The 15,877-nt window shown below is 58.1% G+C and overlaps 2 protein-coding genes across 16 annotated transcripts in view; one reads left to right on the forward strand and one right to left on the reverse strand.

The window, feature by feature from the left end:
* PTH1R (parathyroid hormone 1 receptor) overlaps positions 1 to 11,126 on the reverse strand; it is a 25,398-nt gene extending 14,272 nt beyond the window's left edge. For 2 of the 15 annotated variants that reach the window (XM_069561895.1, XM_069561887.1), the window contains exons 1-3: positions 7,295 to 7,500; positions 6,144 to 6,266; positions 5,120 to 5,251 (exon numbers count right to left, since the gene is read on the reverse strand). Coding sequence is in view for 6 of the 15 variants with exons in the window: in XM_069561884.1 (XP_069417985.1) it covers positions 6,144 to 6,218 (75 nt within the window). In the remaining 9 variants the exon portion in view is untranslated. Of the gene's footprint in view, positions 1 to 1,718; positions 1,941 to 5,113; positions 5,252 to 6,143; positions 6,267 to 7,294; positions 7,593 to 8,606; positions 8,665 to 10,893 lie in introns of those variants that run through there. The other 13 variants (XM_069561891.1, XM_069561890.1, XM_069561884.1 and 10 more) reach the window with 13 other exon arrangements.
* Positions 7,586 to 15,877, forward strand: part of MYL3 (myosin light chain 3) — a 23,799-nt gene continuing 15,507 nt past the window's right edge. The window contains exon 1 of the mRNA XM_069561897.1: positions 7,586 to 7,687. The gene's annotated coding sequence lies outside the window, so the exon portion shown is untranslated. The remainder of the gene's footprint in view (positions 7,688 to 15,877) is intronic.

Raw genomic sequence — 15,877 nt, forward strand, 5'->3', positions numbered from 1 at the left:
TATCTATGGGGCTCCAGGCAGGGTGCAGAGCGGGGCTGAAAGCCAGTATGTTATTTACAAACATAGAAGCTGCTGTCTCAGGGAGAGAGTAATGTGTGGTCAAGAAGCCCGGATGTGTTTCTCATTTCCTGAGTTCAGAAGCTCACAGGGAGAGAAAAGCCATCTGCTCAGTACCCCTCCCGCCGAGGGGTGGGGGCAAACAGCTCCTTCTAACTCGGCTCCCGGGGTGACCTCACGGAGGATGGTACTGGAGCTGGGGAAGCAGGAATGGTGGCAATAGGGCTGGACAGACAGACTGTGGCAGACAGTGGGGCGATGTGGAGGCCGGTGATGGCAATGGTGTGATGGTGCGGAGTGGTGGAGAGCCAGCTCCATGCCCCTGACCAAATGAGGGCTGCTCCTCGTCTCTTAACTGCCAAATTCCACACATTTGCTGTCTGTGATCCCTACATGCCTACAATCCTCCTCCTCCAGGCAAAATGACGGAGGAAATACAAGGGATCCTTCTTCAGCTGCTGACACCCCTGTCTCTGGGAGAGAGGCTCCTGATACTGATGGTATCTGCCTCAGGATGACCTTTTGGGTTATCTCATCCATCTCTCTCCCTAGGGTCAGCCTGGTCCCCTGGGGGGTCAGGCAGCTGCTGGCTTCTTGATCACCTCCAGAGAAAGCAGATCTACCTGCTATTCATCACTGGGTGTGGCCAGTGTCTCCCACGCCATGACAGCCCCTCTGCAGGCTGGCACCCACCACTGCCCCTGGACCTTTAACCACCTCTCCTCCACCTTCCATCACATCTCCGTCTTACAAACGCCGCCACTGAGGCTGAGAGCACAGTTAGAAAGAAGAGGGCCAGGAACGGAGCCAAGGTCTGCTTGAACCAAAGCAGCAGCAACTCCAGAGGATGGGAAAGAAAGGAGGGGATGGCCCACCACATGGATCCGCTAGAGTCAGCCTCAATACCAGTTTTCCTCAGAGCCTTTCTGGATTGCATCTTTCACTGTGTCAAGCAAGAGCCTCTTTGCAGAGCATCTAGAGCAGCTTCCACAGAGGTAATTTGGGGATGCAGATAGATGTGGAGGTGGTCAGAGAGTGATAGTGTTTATTGGTGATGGCAGCTTCTGCTCAGCTCTGCCTGGGCAGAGGACAGCTGCTCACTCACACATTAGGAGGAAGGGGAGTTGGCACCTCCAGAAAAGCCACAAGGAGAAAACCTTGGCTAACAGGAGACCCCCTGGTGACCTCCTGGCCTTCCTGCACCTCTTCTCCAGGTTCCACTCCTGGGACCTGTGCTGGCACCCCTCGATGTCTCCCATGCCAGCTGGCTGGGGATTGCTCCCTGCCCCTTGCTGCCCTCCGTCTGTCTGGCTGGCCGGAGCAGGCTGGGACGGGTTCCCTGCCGGGGACACTCCTGCCCCGCCACGCCACCGCTGACAAGTGCTGACTTTTCCTCCCCCTCGCCTGGCCTTCCTGAACAGGCTGCCTGTGTTCGGGGCTGGGAGGGGCTGGGGGGAGGCACTGTGACGCCTCTCATCCTGGCCAACGTGGACGCCTTCAGGGCAGGCAGCGGGATGGAGCCTGGGGTGGCAGAGTTGGCTGCTAGGACCCGGTGGATCTTCACAAGCAGCCTCTACCTGGCCTGGGGCAGCAAGGCCCAAAAGGATGGTATGAACTAGCCTAACCATAAGGTGGTCAGCAAGACAGAATCCAAGTCTTACCTCTGCACAAGGCAGGTTCCAGAGCTGGGGGTTCCGAAAGGTTTGGGGGTTTCTGATGTCTCTGAGAATCCGAGCAAAACTGCACCCTCTCCCAGCCGCACTGTATTTTGCAGACCATTTCTGGCGTCTGCAAACCCCCCACCCCACCCTTTCTTTTTCCTGGGGACTTTCTGAAAGAGCTGCCTTCCTGATGTGGTGGCCGGACAAGGGAGTGTCCCCAGAAGGCCCACAACAGGAATCTGGGGGAGGCCTCTTGACGCCTCATTAAAACATTCCGAAGAAAACCCAAATTCCCGGGAGGGTTCAGCCCCCTCCTCCTTCTCTGTCCACAGGCGCTCCCAGAGCTGCGGGTGGAGGGGTGGGGGTGTTTAAGGGCAGGTGATATAAAAAGCTTCAACAAATCAATACCAAAAAAAAGACAAATAACCCATAGAAAGAGGGGTAATGGCTCTGAGCAAGCTCTTAGAAGATGGGCCATAAACCAACATACAAGTCCAGAGGCTCACTGGTCATTAGCAAATTAACGTGACAAGAGACACTATTTCTAGTGTCATTCTCATTAAAATGACAAGAGACACCAGGCAAACGTGAGGAAAAGAATCTTCAGACCATCCCTTGAAACGGAGAGTATGCGTTAGAGGCCTGCTGGTCACTCCTAGGGCCGGAGTATAAACCCGCAGGGGCGTTTTAGAGGGCCGTTTGGCCATGTCTCTTGAAGTAAAAAAAAAATACGCATGTTCTCAGACCCAGCAATGACAGGATCTAGAAATATCCTACAGGGAAATGGTTACACAAGGACACAGGAGGGCATTTCAAGGGGCTTCCCTGCCGCCATCTGAAATCCTCTCTCTCTCTCACACACACACACTTGAAAATTATGCAGAAACAATCTAAATGTACATTTCAAGGGACTGCTAATGAATCTCAGGCTTTGGAAATACTACACGGCATTAAAAAAGACAGGTTTATATTTACTGACATGAAGATCTCCAAGATACACCTTTAAGTAGAAAAATGCATATGGCAGAGCCCTTATCTACAAACTGCCATCATTTATTAAAAAACAAACAGAAAATGACAGACTAAAACTATCTACTTTGTATGGACACCAAAAGGACCTTTTTGGAGAAAAAGCTCTAGGAGAACATCTCCCACCCAGACTGCTTTTTCAAAAAAGCTTTTTCTCTAGAACGGAGAATGGGGTTTGGGAGGAATCAAGGTTAACGTCTCTTTAATCTCTATTACTTGAATCTTCTATAAGAAAGAACATATTCAAGTATAGTTCTGAAATTAAAATAAGAAAATAAAAGTAAAATAGCCAAAGGATTCTACTAGAAAGAAAGAAGAAAGAAAAGGAGGAAAAAGGAAATCAGAGGGAGATATAGGGGTCTCCTGCCAGCAGAAGCCCTCACCCTACTTTGGAGGAAGAAGCTCAGTGCAGATGTCTGAAGACCTGAGTTGAAATCCAACCTGGGGAACAGACTCACTGTGTGACCCTCAGGGCCCTTTCCCATAAAATGGGTGGATGAACAGATGGAATGAGAAAAGACTTGTGGTGGTTTCTAGCTCAGAATCCGGGGACAGCCACTGTTCAATACACAGTCAGTTCCTCCCCGTCTGTAAAAGTGAGCCCCTTTGGCTAGCTGACCTTGGAGCATGCTGGGAGTGCTTCCGTGGAGTCCCACCCACTGTGGCCGCTCCTGAGTCTGACCCTGAGGTCATATCTCTACACTCTAAGCCTGCCCCTCCCAACCCCACAATGCCGACCTTCGGCCGCTCCCACTCAGTTTCTCCTTCACAATGTGCATGCCAAGGGTGTCCTCAGGATGAGGCATCCCCGAGGACAAGACCACCCCTTCCCTGCTCCCCCACTCAAAATCTGCCGGCCCATCTCTTCCTCCAAACGTCACCCCACCTGACCCTCAACCTTACAGCTACTCTTCTCTGGCACAGAAAAGATGGAAGACACAAGAGGGACCAGCTGAGTCTGGCCACAGCCAGTGTCCTTCCACTGGGAGACCTCTTGGTCCTGCAACTGTGAGGTCCCTGGACTGGGGCCAATTGGGTGGTCAGTATGTCGGTTTGGTGATGGGACGCTATCTGCTGAGGATGAAGCGATATCCACTGGGTGTAGGAGAGCATGTAGGCAGACTGAGTTTCTTGCTGGCTCCAGCTGAGCCCAGGGGGCCCACAGGCTGTTGGGGGAACCCTCAGGCCATATCCTCTATCCCCAGAGCCAGGGGAGGTTCAATGTACTCATGTCCTGTGTGTCAGCCACAGATGTTCCAATAAGGTCCCAGGGCAGACCCAGCCCTGGCATCCTTTCTCTTTTCCTACCCTCAGCCGTGGGCCAGGGCTAAGCCAGGCAAATTCTTTGCATGTGCCTCAGCTTCCCTGGAAAACAGTGTGGGTCCCCGTGGGTCCCTGATAGAGGCACAGGGCTTGACCATGGTGGACACGCAACAGATAATGGTCGTTATTGGTTGTGTGAAGGTCAGCTAAAGGAGACAAAAACAGAACCCTTTCTCAGAGGGTTGTTGCAAAGATTGAACTAGCTAATATTGTAAAGTGCTTAGAACAGTGTTTGGTAAGTAGACAGCAGTACAGAAGCAATTAAATAAAAACAAGAAAAAAAAACAGACTTGGGTGCAAGTGTGATCACAAATATACAACACATATGTATGCACAACCATGCTCCTGCAAGTCACGTGCAGACCCACAGCCTCAGACACACGTGAACTCACACAAGGAATCGGACACTCACACTCACACAGACCCAGAGAATACCAAACTCCGAGCCCCACTGTGCCCCTCTTGGAGACACAGATTTACTCTTAGGTCACCCACGCCCATGACTCCGTCTATTCCTCAACAGTCGCTTGCACACACGCACGTCCACAGACCACGCTGGCTGGCTCTGCACGGTGGCTATGCTCACCACCTTGGAAGGAGCCCCGGGAAAGGTGACCCTGGCCCGAGGGGAGGCTGGGAAATAGCTCTGGACCCTGGCGTTCACCAGGGTTTTGCAGCACGCCTGCACAGGGTGCTGATCACCTCTGAACCTCGGTTTCCTCATCAACAAATCCTTGTACGCGGCGATGTCTTTGGCTGTGGGGTGCCATGCTGTGTGGGTATGGACAACAGTGAATGGGATGTGCCAGAGCCAACAGAGAAAAGGAGAGCTGCGGATCAGGGAATTCTTAGGCAAATGTTTCTTTCTTGGTGTCTTTTTACAGATAGGGAAACTGAGGTGGGGACAAGGACAGCACAAGGTTACACAGGCTCTGGCAGAACTGGAGGAATCTAAGAGCTCCCGCCTTCCCACCTGGGGCTTCCTCTGGACAGGGAGCCGGGCAGGAGGGGGCCGCCTGCCTGTCTCTCTAGAAGGCAAATACCTGCACCTGGGAGGTGAGGGGGAGCAACTGGGGCCTTGAAGTCAGACGCACAGGCGGACAGTCTCCTCAGCAATGGCTGGTCCCCCGAGACAGGGCTGCTGTGGGATCCGACTGACGCCCCAGGAAATGATCCCAGACCTAGCCCAGAATGAGGAGGGTACTCACGCTTCGTGCCTCCAGCCCTCAGCCCCTGCCAGTCTTTTCCTATTTTTATTTGCTATTCTTGGTCTGTCTACTCCTCCTGCCCTGGGGAGCTCTCACTCCCATCCTCTTTGTCTCTGTCTTTCTCTTCTCTCTGTCTAACCTCATCTCCTATTCTGTCGCTTCTTCTCCCCCTGGTCCCCTGTTGGCCTCTGCTCTCAGGAGGGTACAACGTGGGTCCCCTCACACACCCGATCAAGTTTCTCTTGTGGGAGTGTTTTGGAAGGTCAGTCTCCTTCAGGGGACCTCCATCCCTCCTCCATATACCACACCATACCTGCCTCCCTGGGCAGACATCTTCCAATCTGGGTGAAGCTGGACATGAGTGCAAGCATGGGTGTGTGTGTGTGCAATGGTGCAAACTGGAGGGGGTCCCTGAACCCTACCCCCTGACCTCAGACCAACAGCCCTGTGCCCCAGATTGCAAACAAAACTTGCAGAAAACACAGGCCCCCAGAGCAAAGTCTGTGGGATCCTATCTCAGGGCCAAAGCCCAGTCTTCTGCTAGATCACACTGTCATTTTCAAGGGAGACACAGAGCAGAGATGCTCTCAGAAGCAGAAGACAGGAGAATCCCAAACACAGATTTCCAGACCTGGGACCCCAACCCCAGGCTTCAGAAATAAGGAAACCTTATAGGCATCTGCACCCCAGAGTCCAGACATCCCAGAGACAGCAGGCACCAAGGATCCCGGGCTGGAGGGGACCCCCACCCAAAGTTCAGATTACTGGGGAGAACTCAAGCCTCTGAGCCCTGGACACACATCCCTCCTCCGGGGAACCCATAGCAAGCCCGAAACCTGTCCGGGAGTGTGAGCGGGTGACTTACCAGCGCGTATGCGGAGCTGAGCACCGGGCAGCAGAGCAAGAGCGCCAGGCCGGGCGCGATCCGGGCGGCCCCCATCGCCACCGCCTAGGGCCCCGTCCCTCGGGGCAGCCGCCGCCGCCGGCCCTAGTGGTGGTGGTGGTGGTGGGGTACAGAGCTGCGTCAGGCCGGGCTGCCCCGCCCACGCCACGGCCTAGGGGACCCCGGAGGCCCGGCGGCCCGAGGCCCCGGGGCCCGGCGCGGGGCCCATGCGCGGAGGGCTAGCGAGCGAGCGCAAAGGAGAGAGAGAGAGGGAGGGAGGAAGGGAGGCAGCCGGGGGCCGGGCGGGCGGCGGGCGGGCGCCGAGAGCTGCGGAGCTGCCCGTCTGCCTCCGAGCGGAGAAATCACATCCATATGGCCGGGCCCCCCGCCCCCGGCCCGCCCCCCGCCCCCCCACCCCCACCGCGCGCCGCCTTTTCTTTTTTTTTTTTCTTTTGGGGAACTGGGAGCTGTGGCTTTGCCCCCACGCCCAGTGGGGGAGGGGTCGGGGGAGGGGTTGGGGTCGCGGTCTGCGGGGGGCGAACGGGACTGTTATTTTTAGCTCCGCCGCTAGCGCAAGTCGGGGGGCGGGGCGGGGCGAGGGGCGCGTTTTGCGCAGCTCCGGGCGTGCAGCTTGGGTACTCAAGCCCAACTTTGCAACGACGCTGAGCCCTTCGAGGATCAGGCCGCCAGCTCCTCGCCCCTCGGCCCCCTCAACCCCATCCCCTCGGCGGCGGGCTCTGGCAACTCCCTCTCCATCCTCGGCCGGAGCCCCGCCTGCTCCCGCGCCGCTAGAGCGCGCCTGCGGCCGGGACGCTCGGTCTGTCTGCCTGTCTGTCAGTCCGTCTCTAGCTCCCCCGGCCTTGGCCTCCGTTCCTCCAGCAGCCCCGAGCTCCGTTTCGGTCACTCCCTCGCTCCTTCCTTCCCCTCCCCCTTTTCTCTCTACGAAAACATTTGCAAGTTTCCAAAAAAGCCACGGAGCCGAGCGGCGCGGGGCTGACGGCTCCACGGGGCTCGGAAGAGGCGCCGCTGACCCCGAGACAAACCAGCCCGCCCGCCCGCCCTGGTCGGGCCGGGAGTCACCCTCCCCACCTCCACCCCCCTCCCCTCGCTGCTGGCCCCCAACCCCGACTTACTCCGAGCGCGCCGCCGCGGCCCCCGCCTAGCCATGGGTGTCGGGGATCCCCCGACAGCCTCCCCAGGACAGCGCCCCGTCCGCGGCCCCGGGGGGACTTCATGGAGCTCTCGGGATCCCCCCCTGGCCGGCCTGGCCTCCAGCGCCCCCCGCCCGGCCGCCGCTCGGAGCCGCCGCCCGCCGCGCGAGTCCCTCGCCTCGGCGTCTGCCGCTCCCCCTCCCCCCGCGGCCCGGGCGCCTCTTCCCTCCCCCGCGCCCTCCCTGGGCCTCTCCGCCCCCCGCTCCCCTCCGCCGTCTCCGACGCGGGTGTGCGGAGCGGCGGAGCGGAGCCCGAGGCCCCTGCTCCGGGACGATTCCCTAGAGGCCGCGGCCAGGGGTCGCACAGCGGCGGGATGTGAGTGTGCAGGGGACGGGGCCGGGAGCTCTGACATCGGGGCCCGAGAACGTGGCGCGAGCCGCTGCCGCCGCTTCATTTCCCTCTCCGGGAAGGCACAGACGTTATTTATTTTTTTTCTGATCGTCCGGCCCGGGCCGGTGAATAGCGGCCCTCAGCCGCGCAAACAGGCCCTCTTCACGGGCGGTACCCCGCGGGCCCCCGGCTGCAGCGCTGTCTGTCCGCCCGCGGGACTCCCGCTCAGGCTGGACCGGGATCCCCGGGGAGGCTGCTCGGCCGCCAGCCCCTGAGCCTGGCTCCGCCGCCGCCGCCGCCGCCCTCCCGCCCGCCCCGCCCTCGCCTGGACCCCCAGCCTCAGGCAGCTCCCGAGTGGGTCGGTGTGCTGTACCCTAGGCCCGCCCCCGTCCCTGCCCGCGTCTCTGGCCTCACACCCCTCTCCCTCCCTCCCCAGTCTCTCTCCCGGGTCCGGGTCTCTCCGAATCTCTACCCATCCAGACGCCGGCCGGGCCTCTGTAGCTCCGCCCCTGACTCCACCCCGGGGCGGCTAGAGGCTGCAAGACCCTAGACTCAGCTGAGCCCCCCACCGTGAGGTTCCGCCTCTCCCTTCCACCCTTTCACACCCCCCAAAACTCTTGGCCGGCTCTGACGCACTGGGGACCCTCGACTTGGGAAAAGGGCGGGAGGAGGCTTTGGGGGCGGGGGCCGGGTGGGGGCCGGGCTTATGAGCACCCTCCCCCGGAGAGGAGTGCTCAGAGGAGGGAGCCTTGAACCCCAAACCTAGGACCTCGAAGTATATGGTGGGGAAGCTGAGGTTCAGGGAAGGCCGGGGATGCCTGAAGCAGAGGGCTTTGGGTATCTTCAGGAGGAAGCTAGTGTGACTGTCGTGACCCTAAGTGGCAACCCCAGCTCACCCACTTACCAGTTGTGTAATCCTGGACACGACGACTCTCCTGCTGTCTGAGCCTCAGTTTCCTCATCTGTAAAATGGGAAGCTGACCAGCTGATTCAAAGGGCACTTTTGACTTTACTGTTTTAGTGCCTTGGAGGGTGGGTATCTTGGGTTTCCCAGAGACCCGTGGACTCTGAGGGCTCCCCAGGCTCAGCCTGTGGAAATTGAGCTCCTCAGGGCCCTCAAACAGCCCCCATGTCTCCGGGTTGGCCCCTTTCTTCAAGATGAATGAGTGCACAAGCCCTAAGTCCACTGGAATCCAGTTGCAGCCAACTTTCCTGGCAACCCATCCCTGTGCCTGCTCAAATCCCCCCATCTCCCAGACTGTACCCACAGCAGTCTCCTTCACATTTCTATGGCCATACTCTCTTCCATGCCCACTACCCTGAAGTTTCTCATCCTGGTGTTTAAGGACTGTCCTGTTGGAGGCAGTTTCCTCCAAAGGCGACTCTCTAGTTCACTAGACTCCTGGCCCTCTTTCTGTGTTCACTCCCCTGCGTTTGCCTTTGTAGTTTCCTCTTCCAGGATCATACTTCTTTGCCTGACATAAAGGACATCTCTGTCTCCTTGCATCTCCATCTTTTCTGCTATTGGGGAGGGTGAAGCCGCTCAGATTTGGGGGCTGCTCGCTGTGATGAATGGGCTCTTCTGGAACAGGAACAGAGAGGCTCAGGTGCCCAGAGCAGGCACCTCAGGAACACTCCAGAGAAGCTTTATGTCTCTGTTTCTAAGCAATTCAATTCCAAGTTTTATGATTGGATGACCCACAGCCCTTGATGATAGGAAAAGAACATTCATGGAGGGATTGGAGGCACTGAGGGGTAGAGCTAGCGGCTGACGCAGGGGGTCCTTCTCAGATCTGACACCATCAACCTTGAGATTGAGAAACAGTATTTTTGCTTGAGAGGACCAGGATGGGCTATGGATAGGGCTGCAGAGAAGGATCTAATGGGCTGTGGGCCCCATAAGGGTGTTTCCTTAGCTATAACTCATGTGCCTCAGTCCAGACTTCTGCTGGACATTCCATCACTGTGGGTGGGGCCTCTGACCCCCTAAATCAGCCCCAGGCCTCTGGTTAAAGTGCCACCATGGGGTTGGGGGGGTGTCACACATTAACTGGTAGCACCCCAGTGCCTGGCAGAGCACAGCCCACCCTTTTTGACAGGCAAGCCCCAGGGCCCCAGGGTCAGTTTCAGGTCAGTTTCAATGGTGTCTGGAAAGGCCCGGTTGGGGGTGGTGAGTGGGAATAAGTCCCCATAGGGACTCCCCTCTTTGACCCCCAGGCTGGGGCCTAGGAGGAGGGGCTAAGGCCTGCTGGAGCTCAGAATTGGAGCAGGGGCCAGACTCTGGTTCAGCAGCCCTGGGCTGACAGGCCTCTGCTGCCGTCACTGCCACCATGAGTAGGGCTCTGGCCAAGGTACACAGACCCTGGGGCCAGAGTGGGCACCAGACTCAAACAGGAAAAACAAAGGCTCTCTGAGACCTCTGCAGCCTGGCCTCACTCCCTCAGAAAACCCCTTGCCCTAGCCTGGAGGCTATCTGGGAGAATTAGCCCACAGACAGCAAACCCCCACCCCCATCTTTCCTCAACCCTGGCCCCAAAGTCAGCCTGAATCCCAACCTCAGCCCTGACCCTAGAGTTAGCTTAACCCCCATGCCTTACCCCTGCATCCTTATCCCAGTCTGATCTCTAACCCCTGATTGAACCCTGACCCCAAGCTGAGCCTCCACCAGGCCTCAATCCCAGACCTCTTTCCAGGTTCCTAGGCCCCTCTGGAAGCTGTTCAACGCAAGGGGCTGGCTGAGGAGGGGATGGCCAGGCCATAAGTGAGCCGAGGTGCCACTTTTACAGCCATTTCGGCTGCTCATAAACACCCCCCACCCGGATGAGTCACTGGAGGCTCCCAGGCAGCTGGTTGGGCAGCCCCCTCCCCTTGCAGCAGAAGGCCTGGCTTTCTCACTTCTCAGGGAGGTGAATGGCAGGAAGCTGGGACACAGGGGGCTGGGCTGCCCCGTCCCAAGCAGAGAAAGCTCCTGGAGCAGGGGCAGGCGGCTGTAGTTGTGGGAGTTCTGTCCCTTCTGGTCACATGATCACAGCCCCCTGCTGCAGTAACACCAGATCCATTAGTATCTCCTAGTAGGCATACCTTTTCTGTCCCTCGGGCACAGGGACACACACACTAACCAAACGAGGTGCCCCGAGCCTCTCCTCTTCCAGCTACACTCAAGTCCCAGGGCTCCCCTGGACCCCACTCACCTGGAACCCACAAGACCGTCCAAGTAGGGCCTGGAGCCACAGAGCAGACTCAAATTGGCCATGGGAAGGCCATGGATAGCCCTGAGCAGCTTCTGCAGTTCAGGCCTAAGCAAGGATGTTGCTGTCCGGGACAGGAAAAGGCCTGAGTCAGAGCTTTCACTTGAAAAAAAAAAATTAATTATTTTTTTACCAAACTCTGCACTAGCCCAGGACTTTGTCCCAGACCCCTGGTCAAGGAGCAGAGGCAGGTCCAAGCAAATCAGTGTTCAGGTGTCCTGGGCTGGGCCTCTCTGCTACTGTCCCTCTCTGCTACTGTCCCTGGGTTTGCCTGCCAGGTGCCCAGGCCAGTTCAGCCCTTCAGGTGTGTCTGTGCCTCAGTGGTCTTCTCCTTGCCCTGCCAAGCCTTCCTCTGACTAGTTGTCCTTCTGTCTGCTCCTGTGTACCCCCTGCCTGCCCCTTCCAGCATTTTCTGCATCTCAGAAATTTCAGGCCTCCATGAAATATGAGCACAACCCCTATGAGTGACTTCATTCAAGTTTTGGACACCTGGAGAAATCAGATGATGGCCCAGAGTAGTTCAAACCCAGGCCACAAGCAGGAAAACTGAGGCTGGGAAGGTCTGCCCTCCAAGCACTGGGCATCCAGTGTCCCCCAGCTAAGAGAGATGAGGACCCTCATTCTATCCAGCCCTTGTCTTGATCCCTGCAGACCCACGCCTCCCTCTCTCTATCTGACTCTTTACTCACTGGAACATGTGCTCCTGATGTGAAATCAGCCAGGAAGCCCTGACAGGCTGCTCACTTCCACTCTGACCGCACCCCCCCCAACCCCCACTGGTCCCCAAGCTGCCCCCTGCCAAGGCTTGTTGCAGGCTACAGGGGGGTGGTGGACAGATGACAGGTGACCTCCCTCTGTGGTTCTGCACAATGAACTGTAGCAGAACCAGTGCTGGACCTGGATGCCAAGGGTGAAGATGGTGAGGAGGAGACCGTGCAAGATCCTGGGACTTCACCTCGGGGCTCAGAGGCTGCCCTTCTGCCGGAGCCCAGTCTGAGCTGGTTTGAGTCTGGAAGTCTCAGGCTCAGCCTGACGAGGTGTAATGATTCACGTGGTAGCTGCTGCTCTACGCATTCCAGCCACAACCCCCAGTGCTTAGCACGTGAGACGACTGGCCCGGAACCACCCCTAGTGTCTGGGGCATGTTCCTAGGGCCCCCCACCTCAGGGGCGACCTCTCCCCCAGTCTTCCAGGCTCCTGGGGAGGAGGGTAGTTTCGAAAGTAACTCTCTAGTTCACAGGCTGGAAAGAGGGGTGGGGAGCTTGTCAATACCTGGTCTCCAGGTAGGGAAAAATGAGGCTCGGCGGGGCTTTCCTGGTGGTCCAGTGGGTAAGACTCTGCACTGCCTCTGCAGGGGGCGTGAGTTCAGTCCCTGGGTGGGGAACTAAGACCCGGCACACCAAAAAAAAAAAGAAAAGATGAAACTTAGAGAGTAGCCTTGGACTGGCCAGGGGCACGTAGCCAGACTATGACAAACAGGGTTCTTACAGGAGCTTGCAGGGTTCCTGCTCCTGGCCTGGGCGAATCCCAGTGTTTGACTCCAAGGAGTATCCCGAGCAAGGAGACCATTCTGTGACTAAGGCCATTGGAGGGGCGGGGGGCTGACTTCAGCTTTACAGGTCAGCGGGCAGCTGTGTTCAAGGGAGAAGACCTCCTGTGCCCTCTGTGTCAAACTTCCCAGCGCCCTGAGCTTTTCCCCATGGAGTCTGTCCCTCCTCTGAGCCCACACACACCCCCTGCTCCCATCCTTCCTGGCCAGGGAAGCAAGAGGCTGGGGCTCAGCGCCTGTTCTGTTCTGACCTGTGGATCCTGTTCGTGGCCTCGGTTTCTCAATGTGTCATTAGCAGATGGGCAGCTCAGGGCCTGAATGGGCCACATAAAGTGCCCAAGCCTTTGGGTCCTGGACACAGACCTGGGAATCTGAAAACCTGAGCTCCCTTCTCCCCATCAGCCTTGGGGGCTTGCCTGTGCAGGTCAGGCCGTGTTCCTCCAGTGGGCCCCAGCCCAGGGTTCTGAGGGGCGAGTCTAGCGCTCAGCTCCGGGGACAGGAAGTCGTATTTTGGTCCCGGGTCCTGAGGAAGGAGGCAGGGGGAGAATGGCAGCTCAGACCCAGTCATGTTTACTCGGGCCCGGCCCCCTCTGAGCTCAACAGGCCCATTCATTGGGAGCCCCATAAACCCTTCGGGGCTCCCTGAGGTGCACAGTGCCTGGACGCCAGGCCTGGCTGCCGCCCCCAGACCTGCTGGAGGCTGTGGGCAGCAGGTGGGGCATGAGGGAGGCAAAGGCTGGGATGGCCATGGGGGACCCAGACATGCCTTGGCTTCCAGAGCTTTGCCTTGGGATAACGGTTTCTGCCCACGTACACTGTGGAGCAGTTGGGGAAATCGGAGGGGTCTTCATGGCTGTGTTCCCTCGGACCAGGCTCCCGAGAACATGTCCTCCAAGCATGTGGCCTTCAAGGCAAGCCTGACGCTGTGGTGGTCCAAACCAGAGCTGACTTCCTGGTGAGGACCCTACACCTGCCCTTGGGTTGTCCACAAGCCATGCCCTGGCAAGGTGGGCATGGGTGTGCAGCCCTCCGGGGTGGAGAGAGGCCCTGGTCGTCTCCAGCGCTCTCTTCCTCATCTATTCAAAGGCAGATCTTCATGAGAAGTGGAAACGCGGGGACTGGATGGGTCACTGAGTGATGAGGTCCTAAGGTCTGCTTACTCGCAGATCAGGAGGGGTGGTTCATACCAAGAGCCCCACCACGCGATCCTCCCACTCTGCTTAATCAGATGTGGTGGAATATTGTCCTGTGGTCCCTTGAGATGGAAGGGGTGCAACAGCATTTAGTGAAAACAACTGTGGGTTGGGGGCCTGATCCCCCCCACCCCCAACTCCTGTGTGACCTTGGAAAAATCCCTTCTTTGCCCTGGGCTTGCTCTGACCGGACTCAGAGGGGATGCAATCCAAAAGTCCGCTCAGCCGCCGGGGTTCCATGCTGGCCAGGGAGGGTGAGGGTGGGAGCAAGACTTCCCACCCCAGACTCTCTTCAGTAGCTCCCCCACATGCATGGGGGCATCCTGGCCATCCCCTCAGGGACCCTGGCTGGGGGCAAGAGCGGAGTCTCCTTTCCCTGACGCCTTCCAGGTGGAGTGTGACTTCCCGCTCCAGCAGTTGTAAAATCCCCTGAAGCCTGGTGGGTCCCTAGTGGTGGTGGGGGTGGGGGAAGGGAGGGGGAGGGGGAGGGGGACGGGGGTCTGTGCCTCGGAATACCCCCCTCCCAGGCGTGTTTGACACGTGTTTCCGCCTCTCCCGGCATGGGCTCCTGCTGCTGCTATTTATAACCTTTAAGAGCTCCTGCCGACTGCAAAGTTTTCTTAAACTCAAAATATCACTGAGGTCCTGGGCACGCGTTCCAGAGGCTGGCTGAGCACTGCGGTTTGAAGGGACGAGGGGGCCGGGGAGGAGGAGGGAGGAGTGGGAAGGGGGTTAGCTCAGACCCTGGGTCTCGCCTGGGGTCAGTGGTGGGGAGGCCTGGGTGGGGGAACCCCTAGTTCTTGCAAGTGGGGGTTCTCTTTGGCCTGGAGGGACCCTCTATGTGGGTGGTCCTTGTTCAGACCAGGCTATTTAAGGACTGCTGGGCCATCTCTCTCTGGGCCTCAGTTTCCCCTCGTCCTGAAAGCCTCAGGGCTCGCTAGCCGGGCGAAGCGGTGAACTGGCAGTGACACTGGGGACATCTCGGGCTGCGACCAGGGCTGTGTCTGCCTGGCTGTCCAACACCCGGCAGGCACAGAGCCTGGCCCAGAGGCGCCGTGGACGTTGGCTGAACTGGCCAGAAGGGGAAGTACTTTGGGGAAGTTTATAAAACTGTGTGGGAGAGCGATGTTCAGAGAGGGACAATGGTAGGCCAGAGGTCACCCAGACCAAGTCCCCAAGCCTTCCCAAAACCCAGGGCCCTCTATGGCTGTGGAAGAGGCTGAAGGGTCCCAGCTGGGGACACGTAAGTTACCACCTTGGAGGAGGATCTGGGGGTGACTGAAGAACGGCTATGCCTGGCTCAGCGACCTCCCTGGAGCCTGGAGGGGGCACTGCTCACCAGCTGGATCCAGGGAAGACTGGATGCAGTTCAGAGCCACACACCCAGCTCCTCTGTCCTGGGCCGCTGCTCCATCTCTGGGGCCCCTCTGCCTCCTCAGGAGTGAATGAAAATCTCAAGCCCTGTTTCCCAGGGGGAAAGCAGAGGCCCTAGGGACCATGGACTCAGTCATGCTCTCCACCGGGAGACTGGTGGTTTAGCTTCCCCTGCCTCTGCAGCACCCCTTTCCTTTCCTGCCTTCCCGAGCTGGTGTTGAGGGTGCAGAGGCAGGGAACAGGAGCACTGACCTCTGGGCCACCTAACATATCCCGCCCCTCCTGCAATGCCCTTTGCCCCACAGCCAGCTCCAGAAGCCATTCCTGGCCGAGGGGGCAGAGCTGGGTCGCAGATGGAAGGGTGGCCACCCCCGCCCCTCCCACTCGGAGCTCCACATACATTTTCCAATTTAAGCATGACCACAAAGGGCTATTTGGGGGTGGACGGGGGCAAAGAAGTGATGACCTAGCAGAGAGAGGAGCGGGATGGGAGAAAAAGGAAAGTATTTTGGAGGGTCAGACCTCATGAAGCCGCTCCTTTGATCAGATGCCTTTCTGTGGCGCTCCTGAATCAAATCACTTACTCCTCAAATGCTTGAGTCCTTATTGTGTGTTGGGCTGGCTTCAGAGGCTTGGACACCCTGCCTTTGGGAGCCACTTCCCTTCAGGCCCCACTGCCCTGGGGTTCCCATTGACTGAACCCCGAGGAGTCTCTGCCCCTTACTGCCGGACTTGCCCTCCTCTTCATTGCTTAGTGGTGGGGGGGTGGGGTTTCATATGCTCTTCAATGTCCCCTTTTCTTCTAGGTCTT

This window comes from Ovis canadensis, chromosome 19, assembly GCF_042477335.2.
Source record: "Ovis canadensis isolate MfBH-ARS-UI-01 breed Bighorn chromosome 19, ARS-UI_OviCan_v2, whole genome shotgun sequence".
NCBI lineage: Eukaryota > Metazoa > Chordata > Mammalia > Artiodactyla > Bovidae > Ovis > Ovis canadensis.